This window comes from Callorhinus ursinus, unplaced genomic scaffold (genome assembly GCF_003265705.2).
Source record: "Callorhinus ursinus isolate GAN/ISIS: 27379988/994484 unplaced genomic scaffold, GSC_fseal_2.0 scaffold77, whole genome shotgun sequence".
In the NCBI taxonomy this organism is placed as follows: domain Eukaryota; kingdom Metazoa; phylum Chordata; class Mammalia; order Carnivora; family Otariidae; genus Callorhinus; species Callorhinus ursinus.
Genome location: NW_027397139.1, coordinates 4358211 through 4374986, shown reverse-complemented (window position 1 = coordinate 4374986; position 16776 = coordinate 4358211). Strand labels below are relative to the sequence as shown.

The 16776-nt window shown below is 64.7% G+C and overlaps 2 protein-coding genes across 7 annotated transcripts; both read left to right on the top strand.

Annotated features, from left to right (window-relative positions):
• The first annotated feature begins 1591 nt into the window (after window positions 1-1591).
• On the top strand, window positions 1592-3991 carry ATP5F1D (ATP synthase F1 subunit delta). Its single transcript, XM_025861276.2, has 4 exons — window positions 1592-1814; window positions 2469-2622; window positions 3136-3224; window positions 3375-3991. The coding sequence occupies exons 1-4, from the start codon at window positions 1674-1676 to the stop codon at window positions 3495-3497; spliced, it is 507 nt and encodes a 168-aa protein (XP_025717061.1). The 5' UTR covers window positions 1592-1673; the 3' UTR covers window positions 3498-3991.
• A 3044-nt stretch (window positions 3992-7035) lies between these two features.
• Window positions 7036-16519, top strand: MIDN (midnolin). Of its 6 annotated transcripts, none has more exons than XM_025861198.2 (9): window positions 7036-7175; window positions 8388-9039; window positions 10072-10159; window positions 10340-10402; window positions 12403-12531; window positions 12622-12936; window positions 13086-13260; window positions 13524-13784; window positions 14499-16519. In XM_025861198.2, exons 2-9 carry the CDS (start codon window positions 8807-8809, stop codon window positions 14774-14776), a joined length of 1542 nt encoding a protein of 513 aa, XP_025716983.1. In that variant the 5' UTR covers window positions 7036-7175; window positions 8388-8806; the 3' UTR covers window positions 14777-16519. The 6 variants fall into 6 exon arrangements, with proteins under 6 accessions (XP_025716983.1, XP_025716985.1, XP_025716984.1 ...); XM_025861200.2 differs by having other exon boundaries at window positions 7037-7175; window positions 13116-13260; XM_025861199.2 differs by having other exon boundaries at window positions 7037-7175; window positions 13113-13260.
• Window positions 16520-16776: the final 257 nt, after the last annotated feature.

Genomic DNA, 16776 nt, shown 5'->3' with positions numbered 1-16776 from the left:
GTTCCCAGGCATGGCACAGGGCTGGCACACTGAAGACAAAAAGTGCTTGTTAAGTGCGTAAATACCCAGGAAAGGCGGACTCAAGCGAGTTGGAGCTGAATGTGCAAAGGACCTGAGGTACGAAAGTATGTTTGTAGTTCAATGTGTTGTGTTGGAACAAGGAAAGCCGTCTTGTGGTTCCCATCAGGAGAATGACATGATGCCTCTGGCTCTGTGTGAACCCAGCTGTTTGGAGGACAGGGGAGGAGGCTGGGCCGTGCAAACCGGTAATAGTGGCCATTAGTGGCCCCACTGAGTGGACAAGCCATGCCGACGGGGGTCCACTGGCCATCTCCAGGGTAACTCTAGGTTTGGGGCCTTTACCCATTGGCCACCCTGGAGTAGGAATTGGGAGAGAAATTGTCCAGTGGATGGGTTCGAGAAGCCGACTGATTCGTAGATTGGGCTTGCCTCCATGTGGGGTCCGGAGCTCTGGGAACGGTTGGGACTGCGCACAGGACGCACCCCTAGAAATGCGAATGGGGCTTCTCTCTGCACACGCGCACCCTGGGCCAGGATGCCCCGACTCTGTCCCACAGCGCCGGCCCAGAGGGGGCGGGGGTCTGGGCGCTAAGCCTGGGTCCTTCCTCTGTGTTGGCCGCAGGCGGCCCAGATATTGGAAGGCAGGGAGCCAGGGCGCAGGCAGTCCCCGGGGTTGGGGAGTCTCCGAGGCAACACCGCGTCGCAACGCGCCTACCCAGACCCGGGCCCGAGTGCCGCTACCTCCCCTGTGGCCTGCACCTCTCTGCCCTCAGCCAAGGCCCTACCCGGTGTCGGCCCCAGCCCGGCCCAACCCACACTCCGCGTTTTGCCGGAGACCAAGATGTGGGCCTGGGGGTCTGGCCCGAGGCACCACCTGCGTGAGCGCGGGGGCGGAGTGGTGACGTCAACGGCGCAAGCGAGGCTGCGCGAGCCGAGATGACGTCAGCGGAGCCCCGGGCCGCCCGCGCACGCGTCCGTGCGTCAACGGCGCGCGGGGGCAGGGGCTGGGCGGGGCCGCGGCGAATGCATCTCCGGTCGCGGAGTGCCCTCTGCCGGCGCTCGGGGATTGCAGCCGAGCCGCGCCGCGCTCGCAGCGCGCCGGGCGCTTATCCGCGCTAGACCCTCCGCCTAGGATGTCCTTCCCGGCACGTCTGCATCTCTAACAGTCGCAGCCTACCCCATCCTGGCTCCCAAGTCTGCTTTTCTTTTCTCTTTTAAATGCTTTTTAACTTCTAATATGCCATATGATTTGCGTATTCGTTACATTGAATGTTTGATAAACGTCCCCACTGCCCCAAACCAGAGCCGGAATCTTGGTATTCCCCTTGATGGATCTTGTGCTTGGCATCCGATGAGCGCCTCCAAAACCTTGAATTCAAATGACCCGTGCTCCGCGGAGGCTTCTGGTCCTCCGCATTGACCCACATCCCATCTTGCCATCCGGCTGGCAGGTAGGACTGGAAGGAAACTACAACCCCCAGCATGCCGCGCGCGGGGCGCAATGCGTCGTTGCAATGTCTTGCGCGGCTCGTTGGGAGTCGTAGTTCGCGCGTGCGCCTTTGCCTGGACTCCTTCCCAGAAGTCCCCGGGCGTCGTCCTCCTCGTCCTCCAAGCTGCCTGCGTCCGGCCGGAGTCCGCTCGCAGCCGTCGCCATGCTACCCGTCGCAGTCCTCCGCCGCCCCGGCCTGCGTTCCCTCGGACGCCGGGCCCGCGCCTACGCCGAGGCCGCCGCTGCTCCGGCCCCGGCTGCGGGCCCGGGACAGATGTCCTTCACCTTCGCCTCACCCACGCAGGTTCGGGTGCCGGTCCGTCTCGGGACCCCGCCTTGGTCGACATTTCCAGCCCGGACCCGTAGTGGTCCGCAGTCGGAGACCCCAGCCTTCGGGTTGTCGATCCCCACTTGTTCCGCGCTCTGTGCTCCTCCCCGGTGTCGTCTGGAATCCGCGCTCCCCAGCCCCCGGGGCCCCGAGGCCCACAACCGCATCTGGGGCCGCTGACCCATGCCCCCTCCGCCTCGTTTGGTCCGGGTTCCGAGCCCCCCAGTCCCAGAGGGGCTGCCCCACACTCTTGATCTGCGCCCTACGCGCTTTCTTGGGGTCTGGAATCCGAGCCCTATACAGTCTTCCGAGTTCAGTAACCTTTCTCTGGAGTCCCAACGCCCAAGGACTGGACCGCCCCGTCCCGCAGGTCCCAGAGCCTCGGGCACTTGTCCTGGGTCGCTGCGCCTTTTGTGCTCTTACAGCATTTCTGTGTGGACGGGCTCTGCGCTAGATGCCGGTACTCAGGTGCTGCGGGGGACCGAAACTGAAGTCCCCGCCCCAGCGTGACCGCCTCTGGGTTCCGCATCCGTGTTCCCTCCCGCCTTTGACCGTTGTCCTGCAGGGGAGCCAGTCTCGAGCGCTGGAACACTGGGCTGCAGTGACGCATTCCCTGTGTGTTTTTTGCAGGTGTTTTTCAACGGTGCCAACGTCCGGCAAGTGGATGTGCCCACGCAGACAGGAGCCTTTGGCATCCTTGCGGCCCACGTGCCCACCCTGCAGGTCCTGCGGCCAGGGCTGGTTGTTGTCCATGCTGAGGATGGCACCACCTCCAAATACTTCGGTGAGTCCAGTGGGATGGAGCTGGGTAGGGGCCCCATACTTCATCAGGCTGGTCCCAGTCTCAGGTCATAGAGTTGATAAAAGAACAGTACATAGGGCAAACTTGGGGTTAAGGAGCTTGTAGGGAGGCAGGGTAGGGGTGGGGGACAGGTGTCTGAGAGACAAGTCAAATCCTATGCGGGAGGGGCCGATTAAGAGGAGGTGTAGGATCCTGGATCCCAAGAAGTGCTTCCCCAGCACAACTCGGAGGGACAGCCAGGATTCAAATTCAGCTCCCCGATCATCCCTGATCCGAGCTTAGCTGATGGACTGGTGGGTGAAGAAACAAGGTTCTATTCTGTGTGTCCAGCCCCCAGTGGGTGCTCCTGGGCCCCCTGTGCGTATTCCATTCTCTCCAGCTGTCTGTTTCCCATGTTAGGTTCTAGGGCTACCTGTGGAGCCACTTCTCTGGTTTGGGGGTGTTCGTGTCACCTACGACTGGGTGGGGAGGTCTTACGTCTTTCTCTTTCTGTAGTGAGCAGTGGTTCTGTCACCGTGAATGCTGATTCCTCAGTCCAGTTGCTGGCCGAAGAGGTTGTGACGCTGGACATGCTGGATGTGGGGGTGAGTGTCCCAGGAGAGACTGGTGTACCTAGGAGGCTGGGGTTGTCCTAGAGTTCATGGGCTTCAGGGAAGGGAACTGGAGTTTGGTGGAGGGGCAGGCACCAGGCTGGGTCGCTGCTTGGCTCTCACCCATTTGCCCACTTCCTGCAGGCAGCCAAGGTGAACTTGGAGAAGGCGCAGTCGGAGCTGTCAGGGGCAGCAGATGAGGCCTCCAGGGCTGAGATCCAAATCCGCATCGAGGCCAACGAGGCCCTGGTGAAAGCTCTCGAGTAGGCAGTGCGTGGTCCTTGCCAGCAGGGAAACCGAGGCCCAGAACTGGGCAGAGGATGTCCTGGGCAGGCTGAACCAGTTCGCGCGGGTCCAGTCTGACCGTGGGGGGGGTGGGGAGGAAGGTCAGCAAGCCGCCTAAAGGGATTTCCGTGTGGAGGGATTGGTCTTGCCAGAGAAGGCCGCCAGGGGGCAGCACGGTTCTAGTTTTCTGCCAAGAGCACGCCCCATCAAACCCAGGGAACAGGCTTCTTGCCAGGGCTGGCAGGCCTGGTGGCTGGGGGTGAGCCCAGAGACCTGCTCTGCTTTTTGAGGGGGGCTGTGTGTACCCCCCCACCATGGGCTCTCTTCCCACGTTCCAGCTCCCTCCCTCCCAACCTGATGTGCCACCCGCCATCCCTCTGACTCTGTAGACCCTGCCGTGGAGACTTCAGCTCCCAGTTACCTCCGTGGGACAGCTTGCCCCAGCTTGAGCCCCCCATTAAAAACCAGGGACCTGACTCGTGTATGCTGGTTTTGTGTCTTGTCTGGGACTGTGTCTTCAGGACCTTGCCTGGTCTTTGTCCCAGCTCTGCATTTCCCTGCGGTGGGATAAGGCATTAAATAACAGCCTCAGCCTCCACCGTTTGGAAGCTGGGGCCCAAGGGGTCCTCAGGGGTCTAGTAAACTGGGGAGTGGGGGTGTGCAGGGGGCATAGCCCGTGAAACCAGGGTAGGTGGGGGGCAGGTTGTTTGCCATCATTCCAAGAGGGTGGGGATTGGCACAAGTTGCTGGCCTGGCAGGGGCGTGGCTCCAGCTCCTGGGCCAGGCCTGGGCTGCTGGACAGCCTCCTGGGGCTCTGCCAGGTTTCAGGCTGTGCCGTCTGCCCTGTGGGCACCCCGGCCCGTCCCAGCCACGCTGGGAAGAGGCGGGTCCTGCCTGCTCCCACAGAGGCCCAGCCCTCTGCTCACCCGGCCTGTGGGTGGCCCTGGCTGGCCGTGCGCCTCATCCCCGGTGGTGGTGGCACCTCTGTGCTGTCCAGGCCCCTGGGCTGGCCCCAGATGGGGTGGGGCAGCTGGGTGGGGGCAGCCCTAACACTGGGCAGCTTCTGTGCTGCCCCATTTCTTCCCTTTTGCAAGCACAGGGGTGGCCCAGAAGCTTGCTGCAGGTGGCCAGCAGGAGACTCTGAGGGAAGGGGTCTCCTCATCTCCCTTCCTTAGCCCTGGGCCTGAGCAGGGTGGCAGGGGATTCCAGGGGGGTGAGTGTGCAGGAGAGTCTGGGCCTTCCCATGTGTCACTGGCAGCCTGGAGGTGACAGGGAGGCCTTTCCTGGGCATGTTGTCGGCACAGATGGGCTGTGTACTCGTGTGTCACGGTCCCATGCGAGTGACTGTCCCGTGGCTTCACGGGCGCTCAGTGTGGCGGGAACTGTGCTTGCAGGGCCTCCAGACCAGCTCCCAGCTATGCGGGCTTTCTCTCTGGGTTCCCCTACTCGGGCTGGTAGGCCCAAGGAGCTGGCCGCCACTTTCCCAGGAACCCCCAGGCCAGAGAATGCTGACAGCCATGGGCCCACAGGTGCAGGCCCGTTCCTCCCTGTTTTGGTGTTCTGGAGCCTAGGCCCTAGAGTTCCTGGTCAGGCCTGGGACCGAGGACAGGGTAGGGGGTTCAGGTGGTGGTCGAGGGAACACAACCATGACAGTAACACTTCCAACCAAGCTACAGGACCGGCACCACCCACACCAGCAGTCCCTCTAGGTGTACCCCTGTTCCCAGAGAGATGTCGGCCTCTGGCTGGGGGTACAGCTCCGGACGTAGGTAAGGTTTCTCAGCACAAAGAGGCCTCCTGGGGGAAGTGTGAGCCGTGGAGCCTTAGGGATGCCCACACCTGATACAGGCCTGCAGGAACAGCCTGTGTTGACCGAGGCCTTGTCCTGGGGTGGAAGCATCCAGGGTGGAGTGGGTCATACGACCAGGAACCGGAGGTTGCAACCCTTTCTTTGAAGGCAGGCTCTCATAAAGGTTTGATCCTGAGGAAGGGGGTCCCCTGGGACTGCGTGTGTTCTCACACCCAGGGACTGACTAGAGCATGGGATAAACAAGGAAAAAAGTAGGAAGTGGATTGACTTAGTGTGTTTCTTCAGTTGGACCTGCAGAGCCAGGCTGGGGCTACAGTCCTTTCCTGAGAGCACTGTCCTATCCCTAAATGTGCATGGATGCTCGGGGCCCCTGTTCTGGGAGGACCAGCTGCTCCGCTGGTAACCTGAAGGGCAAGGTCTCAGACCCACCTGAGATCACGCAGCCCTGGCTACCCTGGCTACAAATCCCTGACCCAGCACCACCTGCTCCATCTGGAGCTCCTCCAGCATGGAGATGCTCTGGCTTCAGAGCGCACAGCTCCCTCTGCCACCCCCACATCCCTCTGGCAGCAGGGCCCTCCAAGGCCCTGAGCGGTGGCCCCACAACCTACTCTCCAGGCTCCCCCTGGTGGGGGGGTACACACAGCACCCCCTCAAGCCTGAGCTTTGCACTGGCTGGCTCACTTTCTGGATCACTGTCCTCTGTCCGGCCAAATCCATCCCTCAATCCCAGCCCCCAGCGACCCCCTCCCAAAGGTTTCCTGATCCTGTGGGGCTGGGAGCTTCTGGGTGTGGGTGATGGTGAGCGTGGGAGGGGGCGGGTCAGAGGCTGCAGGAGCAGGATGGGGGCAGGATGGGGGCCTGGAAAGGAACACAGCCCTGGGAGGGGTGCCCACTACTAGGGTGGAGGTGGAGGTGGTCAGACCAGATAAAGTGAGACACCAGATAAATGGACAAGGGGCAGGCGAATAGGTCCTGCGGTCCCCTCCTTTGGGCAGACGGAGCAGGAGCACTGAGAAGGCCCCACACCAATCGGTCATCCTCAAAAAGTTCCCGACCCAGAGCAACACGCTGGGAGAAACGGGACCTGCCGCATTTTCACCTGCTGCTGTGGGGTGTCAGTTACCTGGTCTGTGAAATGGGTAGGGTGATCTGCCCACCCTCGAGGCCCCAGAGTGAGCCACTGCAGCCATGGACCGCCGCAGAAACAGGCTCCGAAAGGTCACAACGCGGCGGGTGGTGGCTGGCTGCACCAGGCTGGCCTGGCGCAGGTTAATCGCTCCATAAATGCCTTCTGAGGTCACCGTTAAGAGATGCAGGAGGCCAGGCTGCCGGGGCAGCTGGCTGGGGCACCCCCACAACAGGCAGGTGACTCCAGCCTGTTTTCCTGGACCGTGGCCGCTGACTCAGGCACCCCCCTCCCTTGCACACCCCCACGCGGGCGCCCCCAGGCGGAAGCACCGGGCCCTAGAGCGGCAGGGAGGGGGGTGGGGCGGGAGCCAACCTGTGCACCCGAAACCCCGTCCTGGGGATCCGGCCCATCAGTGAAGCCGTTTGTGACCCTGGGTTCAGCAGCGACCCCCAATATACGAGGCGAGGCTTAAGGGGTGGGTGGCCCAGATCCCAAGGCGCCCCAGGGCCCTGGCCTGCAGACAGGGGCGGGGGCCCGCCTGCGTCACCGGCCGCCCGGCCCTCCGCCCCCTGCCCGCCCAAACTCCACCCCGAGGGAAGGCGGTGCGGATAAAGGCTTGGGGGCCGCCCGCTCGGCCCCAGACCTGCCCCGCCACTGCGCGCTGTCCCCGGACCTGGGTACACTCAGGACTGTTGAGACCTCGAACTGGCCGCGTCCGGTGAGTGCGGGTGGGATCTCGCGGGATGAGTAGGAGGGTCCCCACTCTAGGCTCTTACGGGTGCCCCACTTTTCTTTGTTTTGGGGGCAGGCAGGGTTCGAGGTGTCTCCAGCCCTGGTAAGCCCCTCGGGTCGTGGGATGGGAGGGGCTCGGCGCAAGCAGCACCGCCCCGTCAAGACCTCAGCCCCCGCCCCGCCTCCCGGGCACTCTTCCTACCCCGCGAGTGACCTTGAGCAAGTTGCTGTTCAGCCTCAGTTTCTTCAGTTGTGCGGCCCCAGCCTCCCGCCTTGGAGGCTTCAGACCCCTAGCAGAGGTTCCCACCTCGCCAGCGGTCCCGTAGGCCTCTCCCCGGCCCCGGGGCAGCAGCTTCGTTCGCCCCCTCCCCAGGACTTCAGGCAGCGCTCCCGGGCAGGGCCGGCAGGGGGCGCGCCGGCGCTGCTGACTCACCGCAGCCCCAAGCGGCGCGCGCGGGCGCAGCCGGGGACGCCGCGTCACGTCACGGCTCGGGCGGGCGAGACTCGGGAAGCGGGCCCGGCCCGCGGGACAGGGATGGGACGCAAGGTGGTACCGGCGCGGGAGGGGCCCTCCCGGCACCGGCCCACGTCACCGGGGTGCAGGCCCCGCCCGCAGCCCCACTCCTCGCCGGACCTCACGCCCCACGGGTCGGGGACGCCCGCCGGCCGAACCTCCTGAGAGCCGCCCGGCCACGAAGCGCGAGGATCGCCTCCCGCTTCCGCTCGCGGCGGCTTCCCGGACAGACGCTGGGGGAGGTCCCCCGGCTTCCTGCCCCTCCTGGCGCTGGGACAGTGCCCGCCCCCACGCCGCGTCCCCCGGGACCGGGACCCCGCGCCGCCCCCTCCCCACCCAGATCCCTCTCGGGCCGCCTGCCCTTTGTTGCGGGCCGTATGAATGGCCCCCGGCGCGGGCGGGTGGAGCGCGGGGGCGGGCCAGAGCGGCGCCAGCCCCGCCCCCGCCGAGCTCCCCTTGGCCGCCGGGCCGGGGGCGGGGCGAGGGGCGGGCCCGCGCGGCCACGTGGGGCAACGCCGCGGCGCTTCCCATTGGCCCGCCCGCGCGGCCGACTGAGCGTTCGGCGCGCGGCGATTGGCCGACGCTGGGCCGGCGGAGTAAGTAGTGAATGGGAGGGGGCGGCAGCCCCGCCCCTTGGAACGTTGATACATTATAACTTTTTTTTCTTGTTACTTTCACCCCCAGATCTTTCAAGCGGCGGCGGCGGCGGCGGCGGCGGCGGCGGCGGCGGCGGGGACGGCTGTTGCTAAGGGAGGGGACGCGCGGGGAAGCGCGGCCCGAGCGGCGGACGGTACCGAGCGCGACCGCCTAAGCGGCGCCCCCTCCTCCGGACCCTCCCCCACGCCCAGCGTCCTTGAAAGGAGCCGCGAGTGCAGTCCCCACCCCCGGAAGGCGCCCCGACGAGCCAACGCGACCCCGGAGCGCCGCTCGGATTTTTGATTCTTGATTCACCTTCGGCTCCTGGGACTTTCTCGAAGGGGACGTGCGCTTCCCCTAGGAACCCCGAAGACCCCCGGCTCGGGGAGTCCCCCCCCGCACTGCCCGGAGGCGCGGCGAGGATTGGCGGCGCCCCGCGGACCCCAGCCCTCCAGCGCCGGCCGGGGATGGAGTCGCAGCCCGGCGGCGCCCGGAGCTGCCGGCGCGGGGCCCCCGGCGGCGCCTGCGACCTAGGCCCGGCGGCCGAGGCGGCGCCCATGAGTCTGGCCATCCACAGCACGACGGGCACCCGCTATGAGCTGTCGGTGCCCCCGGACGAAACGGTGGAGGGGCTGCGCAAGCGGCTGTCCCAGCGGCTCAAAGTGCCCAAGGAGCGCCTGGCGCTGCTCCACAAAGACACGTAGGTACCGCGCGCCGCCCCCGGACCCGCCGCCCCCTCGGGCCCAGGCCCCCGGGCGGGAACAAAGAGCGCGCCGCACGGGGAAGGAAGGGGGCGGCCAGACGGGGGGCGGGGGCGCGCCGCGCGCTCTCGGGCGCCCTCTGCTCGGCCTTGCCTGCCTCGGCCCCCTCCCCCGCCCGGGGTCGCCGCACAAAGGCGGCTGCGAGGGCCGCCCCCTCCCCTCTGGGGAAGGCAGGAGTCCGGGTCAGTTGTGGGGGTCCCGGCAGCGGGGGTGGGGGGCGCGGCCGCCTCCTTCTCTGCCTTATTTCCCGCTGGCTTCCGCATCTGCTCGGTGCCCCCCCTCTACGTCTGGCTGTTTTCTTCCCCTACTTGCGTTTTTCTACCCCCCTTTGTTCTAACCACCGAACACTCTCGCAGTCGCCCCCTCCTCCCTAGTATTTAAATCGCCTCCAGGCCCGGGAGCACTCCCCCCGCGGGCCTCCAGGGACACGCAGTGTCCATCCCCAGCGGAGGGGCCCCCGTGGGGGAGGGGCGGTTGGGGGAGGGTCTCCTTTGTCTGAGCCGCGGCGGCCTGCGCCAGAGAGGGAGGGGGGAGGGAGGAGGGGGAGCCTGGCCCCGCAAAAGACCCTAAAGGCTAAGCCCTGTGGCTCCCACAAAGAGGAGCGCCGGGCCGGAGTTGGTGAATTACAGGCAGGGGCCGGCCCTGGGGTGAGGGAAGGGTGGCAGAGGACGGCAAGGGTTCAGTGGCGCCCGGGTGATGAAAAAGTGCTTTGTTGAGGTGCAGAGGTGGTGCCCCGGTGCCGAGTTGGGGCTTCTGGGAAGGAGGTTTGAGCCACTCGCATGGGGGCCCTCTGGGCCAGATGTTTGACACTCCCCGCTCCCCTCCCCCCCCACACACCACCTTTCTGCTCTGAAGGCCAGGCAGGGAGAGGGGTGGGCAGGGCTCCCGCATCTCCCCCAGGCACACGGCTCTCCCCTGGGTCGCTGCCTTGTCTGCTTGGCCTCACCCTCTTCCTTCCTTCCTCCTCCTAGCCGGCTCAGTTCGGGGAAGCTGCAGGAGTTCGGCGTGGGGGACGGCAGCAAGCTGACGCTGGTGCCCACCGTGGAGGCGGGCCTCATGGTAAATGGCTGGGGCAGAGTGCCCCAGAGGCTCTGGCACAGGCGGGCAGCCCCTTCCCCTGAGAACTTGGTTCCCAGCACACACCCTGCCAGGGCAGTCCCAGTCGGCGAGCAGCTCCCCTGCCCTGGCGCCCGGGCCCTCGGACCAGAGCGCACGCTCAGAGCGGCTTCTCTGTTTCAGTCCCAGGCCTCAAGGCCAGAACAGTCTGTGATGCAGGCCCTGGAAAGCCTGACCGAGACGCAGGTAAGACCCGCGCCGGTCCCTCCCAGACCAGGGGGAGGGCCTGGGGGGTGGTGTTTGTGCTCCCAGGAGACCCTCGGGGAGGGAGGGTACGCGCCACCCAGCCTTCCTGCCGGTTTGGCCTGGTCACCCAGCTTCCTCTTCCTCCTCCCCCCTCACACTCACCACCTGACCTTGAGGGCCTTCTCTCCCACGGTGGCTGCCTTGGGGGAGGGGGCTGGGCTTTCACAAGCCTGCCTGAGGGGGTGACCTTGGCCCACGCTCCCACACCGCTCCCACACCAGGGCCTGGGTCCCCAGCCCCTATTGAGGAGCACCCCCTCTACAGCCACTGCGGTTTCCCCAGGGCGACCTTTTTTCTTTTTTTTTTTCCCCCCCAAATTTCTGTGGGTGGGTGGGGGGGGCTGGAGGGGCCAGCCTAGGTGACACTCCTTCCGCCTTCTTTGACCCCATTGTAAGGGGTGGGGAGTCACCCTTCCCCCTTCTCCCTTTGGCCTTTGTTCTCTGACCCAAAAGGGGGAGGGGGGCACCCAGCCCCAGGGCCATAGCCTAGACAGGATGTTAGGAAAATATTTAGCAACTGGCCAGGAGCTGAGGAGGAAGGCAGGGACTGGCCCACAGCCGGGTTCCCGGTTTTGTTGCAGCCTTTTTTTTTTTTTTTTTTTTTTTTTACCTCCTCCTTTCCTCATTTTTCTGGCGGCGGGGCCCTCCTCCCAGGAGGGTGACACAGGCCTCAGCTATCCGCCCGCTGCCAGGGTGGGGGAAGCAGGCTGCTGCCCGCCCCGGTTAGGGGGTGGGCTGGGCTGGGCTGGCCGCAGGAAACCTGCTCAGCGGCTTCCCTTCCTCCTGCCCTGAGGCCCTCGCCCCCTCCCCGACATGTAGCATCCTGTCCTCACCAGCTAGCTAGCAAGGAGGAAGAGGGGCACTGGCGCTGGGTGGTCTGCCATCAGGAGGGCCGGTGGGCTGAAGGCAGAGCTGGGGTCCCGGGAGCTAGGTGGGGGGCCGCACTGGATTTCCTGGTGAAGATGTGAACTGAGCTCTCTGCTCATGGGGGGCCTGCGGTTGGCAGGGGGACCAGGGGTGTCTTCGGTTCACATCCGCCCCAGGGTGCCTGCGTCAGGAGGGAGGGGGGGCACTGGGCGGAGTGACTGGGCTCCCAGGGCTGTTTCCCCGCCTGGCACCGAGTCATGCCCTCCTATTCGCCCTCTCCAGGGAGGAAGTTGCAGGGTGGAGGGGTGGGGGGGACTCCCCAGTTGCTCTTGGGAAGCCAGCCCAGGCCCTTCCTGCAAGGGGAGTCTCTGGGGCTGGGGGGGGGTGCCATGCAGACCAGGCTTCAGGGTGGGGGCTGCACACTGCCCGCCTCCCTCGCCTCCTCCCCACGGCCCCCAAGCAGAGAAGGTTACGCCAGCCGCTGCCAGCGGAGGGCTGGGAGGCGGTGGTTCTGAGTCATCCCGGCCTATGTCACTTCTCAGAAACCTCCCCCCCCACCACCACCACCATCCTGGCCCCTGGGGAAAGCTCAGCACTGGCTAGGCTCCAGAGGAGGAGCCCAGTGCAGACTGAGCTCAGATGCACCCCCCCCCCGCCACCACCACCACCCACCAGATTTGGGGGTTTGCGTTCGGGCTACGTGGAGGTCTCACAGGACCCAGGCCTCAGAGAACCATCAGGGCCCCCTCCTGCAGCAGCGAAGCCTCCCCCTCAGTCTCAGCCCCACCCAGGACAGATAAATATTTATCTTGAGAAAGCAAAGGTTAGGAAGAAGAATTTGTCCAGGAATTCCCGCCCACTTGCTGCCTGGGTGGCTTAACTGGGAGGGGGTCTGAGATTGGCTCCCCTCCCATATTCACGGGCAGAGAATTGGGGGCTGGGAGGGTGGGGTTATTCGAGGGCAGTGACTGCTGACTGGGCCTTGCCCCCTCTGGCCTCAGTTTCCCCTTGAAAGAACCAAGCTGGCCAGGGAGGGCCAGGCCCCCCCATCTGACCCGCCTCTGTCCCCCACAGCCCCCAGTGGCGCCCGGGCCGGGCCGGGCTGGCGGAGGCGTCTTCCGGAAATACCGATTCATTTTATTTAAGCATCCGTGGCACCGACAGGGACCCCAGAGCCCAGAGAGGGGCGGCGAGAGGCCCCAGGTCACACAGCGCGGGGGGGGCCGGGGCTGGGCCGGGCTGGGGGCGCGCAGCAGGCTGGGGCCCTGGCGCTGACGGGGCCCCTCTCTACAGGTCAGTGACTTCTTGTCCGGCCGCTCGCCGCTGACCCTGGCGCTGCGCGTGGGTGACCACATGATGTTCGTCCAGCTGCAGCTTGCTGCCCAGCACGCCCCACTACAACACCGCCACGTGCTGGCTGCCGCTGCTGCCGCAGCCGCCGCAGCCCGGGGCGACCCCAGCATGACCACCCCCGTGTCCTCTCCCTGCCGGCCTGTGTCCAGTGCTGCCCGAGTCCCCCCGATGTCCAGCAGCCCTGCCTCTGCGTCCCCCTCACCTGTCACCGCCGGCTCTTTCCGATCCCACTCAGCTTCTGCCGCCTGCTCTGAGGTGAGTCTAGGGAAGGCTTATTCTTGGGGCCGGGAAGGCGGGCTGTCCCAGACTTGGGGAGGGGAGGGGCTCAGAGTCCCAGATGTGTGCTTTGTACGAAAGGCCACCGCCAGACTCTGGACTCCAGGGACTCTCCTTGCACCCCACAGCTTACATGCCTTCCTTTCTCCGACCAGCAGATGGACTGTTCGACCCCTGCCAGTGCTGGTACCAGCCCCACTCCCACCCCCGCGGGGAGCCCTACCTCCCGCTCCCGCAAACCCGGTGCCGTCATTGAGAGCTTCGTGAACCATGCCCCGGGGGTCTTCTCAGGGACCTTCTCTGGTAGGTGTCACAGGACCCTTGTGCCACCCCCCCGCTCCCCCCAGAGATCACCGGCTGCGGGTGGGGTACGTTCTCACTCATACCCCCACCCCAGGGTCTCCTGGCACGTGTATGACCACGCAGGAGGCTGTGGGCTCCCGTGGGGGGTGCGAGACCCTGTGTGTCTCTCTCTCGCCCCGGGGTCCCACCTATCTACGAGTGTGCTCCGGAGGCCACGTGTCGGTCACGCGAGCACTCAGCAGCGACTCCCCTGCCTCCTGCAGGCACACTGCACCCCAACTGCCAGGACAGCAGCGGGCGGCCGCGGCGTGACATCGGCACCATCCTACAGATCCTCAATGACCTTCTGAGTGCCACGCGGCACTACCAGGGCATGCCCCCGTCCCTGACCCAGCTGCGCTGCCATGCCCAGTGCACACCCACGTCTCCCGCCCCGGACCTCACCCCCAAAACTACCTCCTGTGAGAAGCTGGCGGCCGCAGCCCCGGCCTCCCTGAGCCAGGCCCGCATGTGCAAGCCGCTGGGTGAGTGTCCAGCCGCGCGCCCCCCCCCCCCCCGTCCCTGGGCTGTTCAAGGCCCCTCTGTGCGCTGCTCAGAGCAGCTGACCCCCGGGGGGCTGGGGGGGCCAGCAGCTGCTTCTCGCCCTGCTCTGCACGGGAGCCGAGAGAAGGGAGCATGTGTGCTGGGGGCACAAAGTGTCCTTGTCCTCTCCTGAGGGGGGTACTTCCTTCTTGCCGGCCCCCCCGCCCCCCAGCACCTTGTCCAGATGGCAGGTGGAGCCTCTGTGAATGGCCGAGTCTGATGAAGGAGGGGGCCAGAGCTGCTCCGGGTAGCTTGTGTCCCCCAGAGACCAGGTTTCCCCCAGTAAATCCCGAGTCTGCCAAATAGTGCCCCTGTTGCATCTGGCTGGTCTGCAGCCCAGGTCGCGAAGGGGAAACCAAGGCACCGGCCCGAGGGCCCATGTAGCACCTGATAGGCGTGTTGGCGGTGTGCTCAGCGCCTGTCCTGGACCCGGCCTAGTCGGCACAGGGACAGGTCAGGGACACCTCGAGTCCCAGGGACTTCACTGCGCCCCGGGCTCCACCACAGACCCAGTGGACTCTAGAGCGAGGCTCCCTCTCTGGTGCACTGCGCCCAGGAAGGCTGGGTTGTGCCTTACACCCGGGCCGGGGGCGGGGGGGGGGGGTCTGGCCTCTGCCCCGAGGGGCTCAGGGGTCACAATCACTGCCTCCCTGCAGGGGACCGGCTGCGGCAGACGGAAAACCGGGCCACGCGCTGCAAGGTGGAGCGTCTGCAGCTGCTTCTCCAGCAGAAGCGGCTCCGCAGGAAGGCCCGGCGCGACGCCCGCGGCCCCTACCACTGGCCGCCAAGCCGCAAGGCCGGCCGCAGCGACACCACCAGCGGCGGGGGAGGTGGCGGTCCCAGCGAGGCCTCCGGCTTGGGCCTCGACTTCGAGGACTCCGTTTGGAAGCCGGAAGTCAATCCTGACATTAAGTCAGAGTTCGTGGTGGCCTAGGAACCGCGTCCCTCACCTGACCACCCTGGGCCGGAGTCCCCCAGCATGGCCTGCGCGCGGGAGAGCAGGCGGTCAGGGCAGCGGGGGGCCCCTCCCTCCCCGCCAGCTTCCTTCTAGTTTTTTTTTTTTTTTTTCGTTTTGTTGGTTTTTTTGTTTTTTGTTTTTTTAATTTCCATTCTTACCATGGTTTTCCGAACTCTCCATGGACGCGGTTCCTGCCTCCTTGGTTCAGCTCACACCTCCCCGCCTCTGCCTCCCGTCGCCGGCTCCCATCCTCGGCCTGAGCTGGGTCCTTCCCCGCCCACTTCCCAAGCTCCAGATATGTAGCAGTCACTCCAGATGGTTGAGAGTGGGACGAGACGAGGAAGCCGCCCCCACCCCTTCAGGTTTAAGTCAAAAACGTAGATGCCTCATGATGCACTTTACAGACGGGCAGGGCCTAGGAGGGAAGCCCCGCTGCAGCTGCACCCCGGCCTCCAGGGCGGCCGGCTGGCCCCACAGCGACCGGAGACCGCCTGCGCCACCTGCACGGCCAGGTCTCCTCCACATCTGTGCTTTTTTCTCTTGGTCTCTTTTTTCCAGGAAAAAAAAGGGGGGGGGCGCTTCAGTAGGCTGACCCCAGCCTGCCTCTGGGTTCAGGTGGGGGTGTGGGGCCCTCTCCTGAGTAGGAAAGAGAGGGAGGGGGACAGACAGCCGCCAGCCTTCGTGTCCACGCACTGTGCCATTTCCTCCTGCCCCACCCCCTTTTTGTTCTGAGCTTGGGGTATTTATAGACTATTAATTTTCTGAGCCAATAGTGGTTGGGAGTCTCTTGAAAACTCGGGAGAGAAATGGTTGGGGGGACAGGGGAAATAACCCCCAGCCCTCCTTCCTGGCCCCACCGGAGGGATCTGGGCCTGTGGGCTGTGTCTGGAGGCCCTCTGGCGGCCAGGAGGGGAGGGGGTGCTGAGCTGTGAAGCCCCCGGTAGGGGTGACGCTGTGTAGCATTAACCCCCTTGGGGGGGGTTCGCTGCTGGTCTAAATTGGACCCTCCCCACTAGTGCCCTTATTCCCCAGATTGCCCTGGGGCAGAGGGACAAGCCCTCTACTGGGGCCATTTCAATGGGGGTGGAGTTTTTTTCATTCACTTATTTTTTACTGATAATGGAGATGATCGGGCCCTGCCCCCTGCCCCCTGCCCCCCAGTCTTGTCCTTGCCCCACCTTTCTGTCCTCCAGACACCCCCACCCCTGCCTGTTCCTCCCTTCATCCTGTCGTAGGTGAACACCGCCCCCCCTATGTGTTTAAAGTTAATGGTTTTCAGATGTGAACATCATGTGTTAATTGTAGCTCTGTAAACTTTTTTGTGGGGGGGTGGGTAGGGAGGGGTCAGAGGGTAGGGGTCAAGGATTTGTTTTTTTGTTTTCATTTTCCAAAAAAAAAAAAAAGAAAAAAGGAGTGGGTTTGTTTTTGAAGAACTGTCTTGGATACCTATTTAAATGTGTTCTGTTTTGGTTTTTTTTTAAACGATTTTTAAATAACACCTGTGCCTCCGCGGGTCTGAGGGTGGAGGCCCCAGGCAGGAACCAGCCCGCCCCCCTCTGCCCTCACCAGGGCTCCCCCAAGAAAGCATTACCCACCCTCAGGGTTCGGGCTGTGGGGTCCCAGCACCTTGCGTTGAGTTTCCTGTATGAAAACAAAATTGGGAAAGATAAACCTATACAAACACCGTGATTTCAAGTAATAAACAGAAAATGAAACGAGTGAATGTGCTGCCCACTTGTGGGAGCTGGGGGGGGGGGGTCTTGGCCATCACAGGGGACTCCCAGGTACGATGGGTGGTCTTACATGCCTCGAAGTGGCACGGTGGGTGGGTCTTTCCTCTGAGGAGGGGGCTTGGGGTGATCAGGTGGCCCTGTGAGGTGCTGGCTTCCACCATCTCAGGTAGTGGGAGCTGGAAAGTGGGTGGGGGTTGCATCCCAGAACAGTTCCCACGTTCCCTTCCCGGCTTGAGGTGAGGG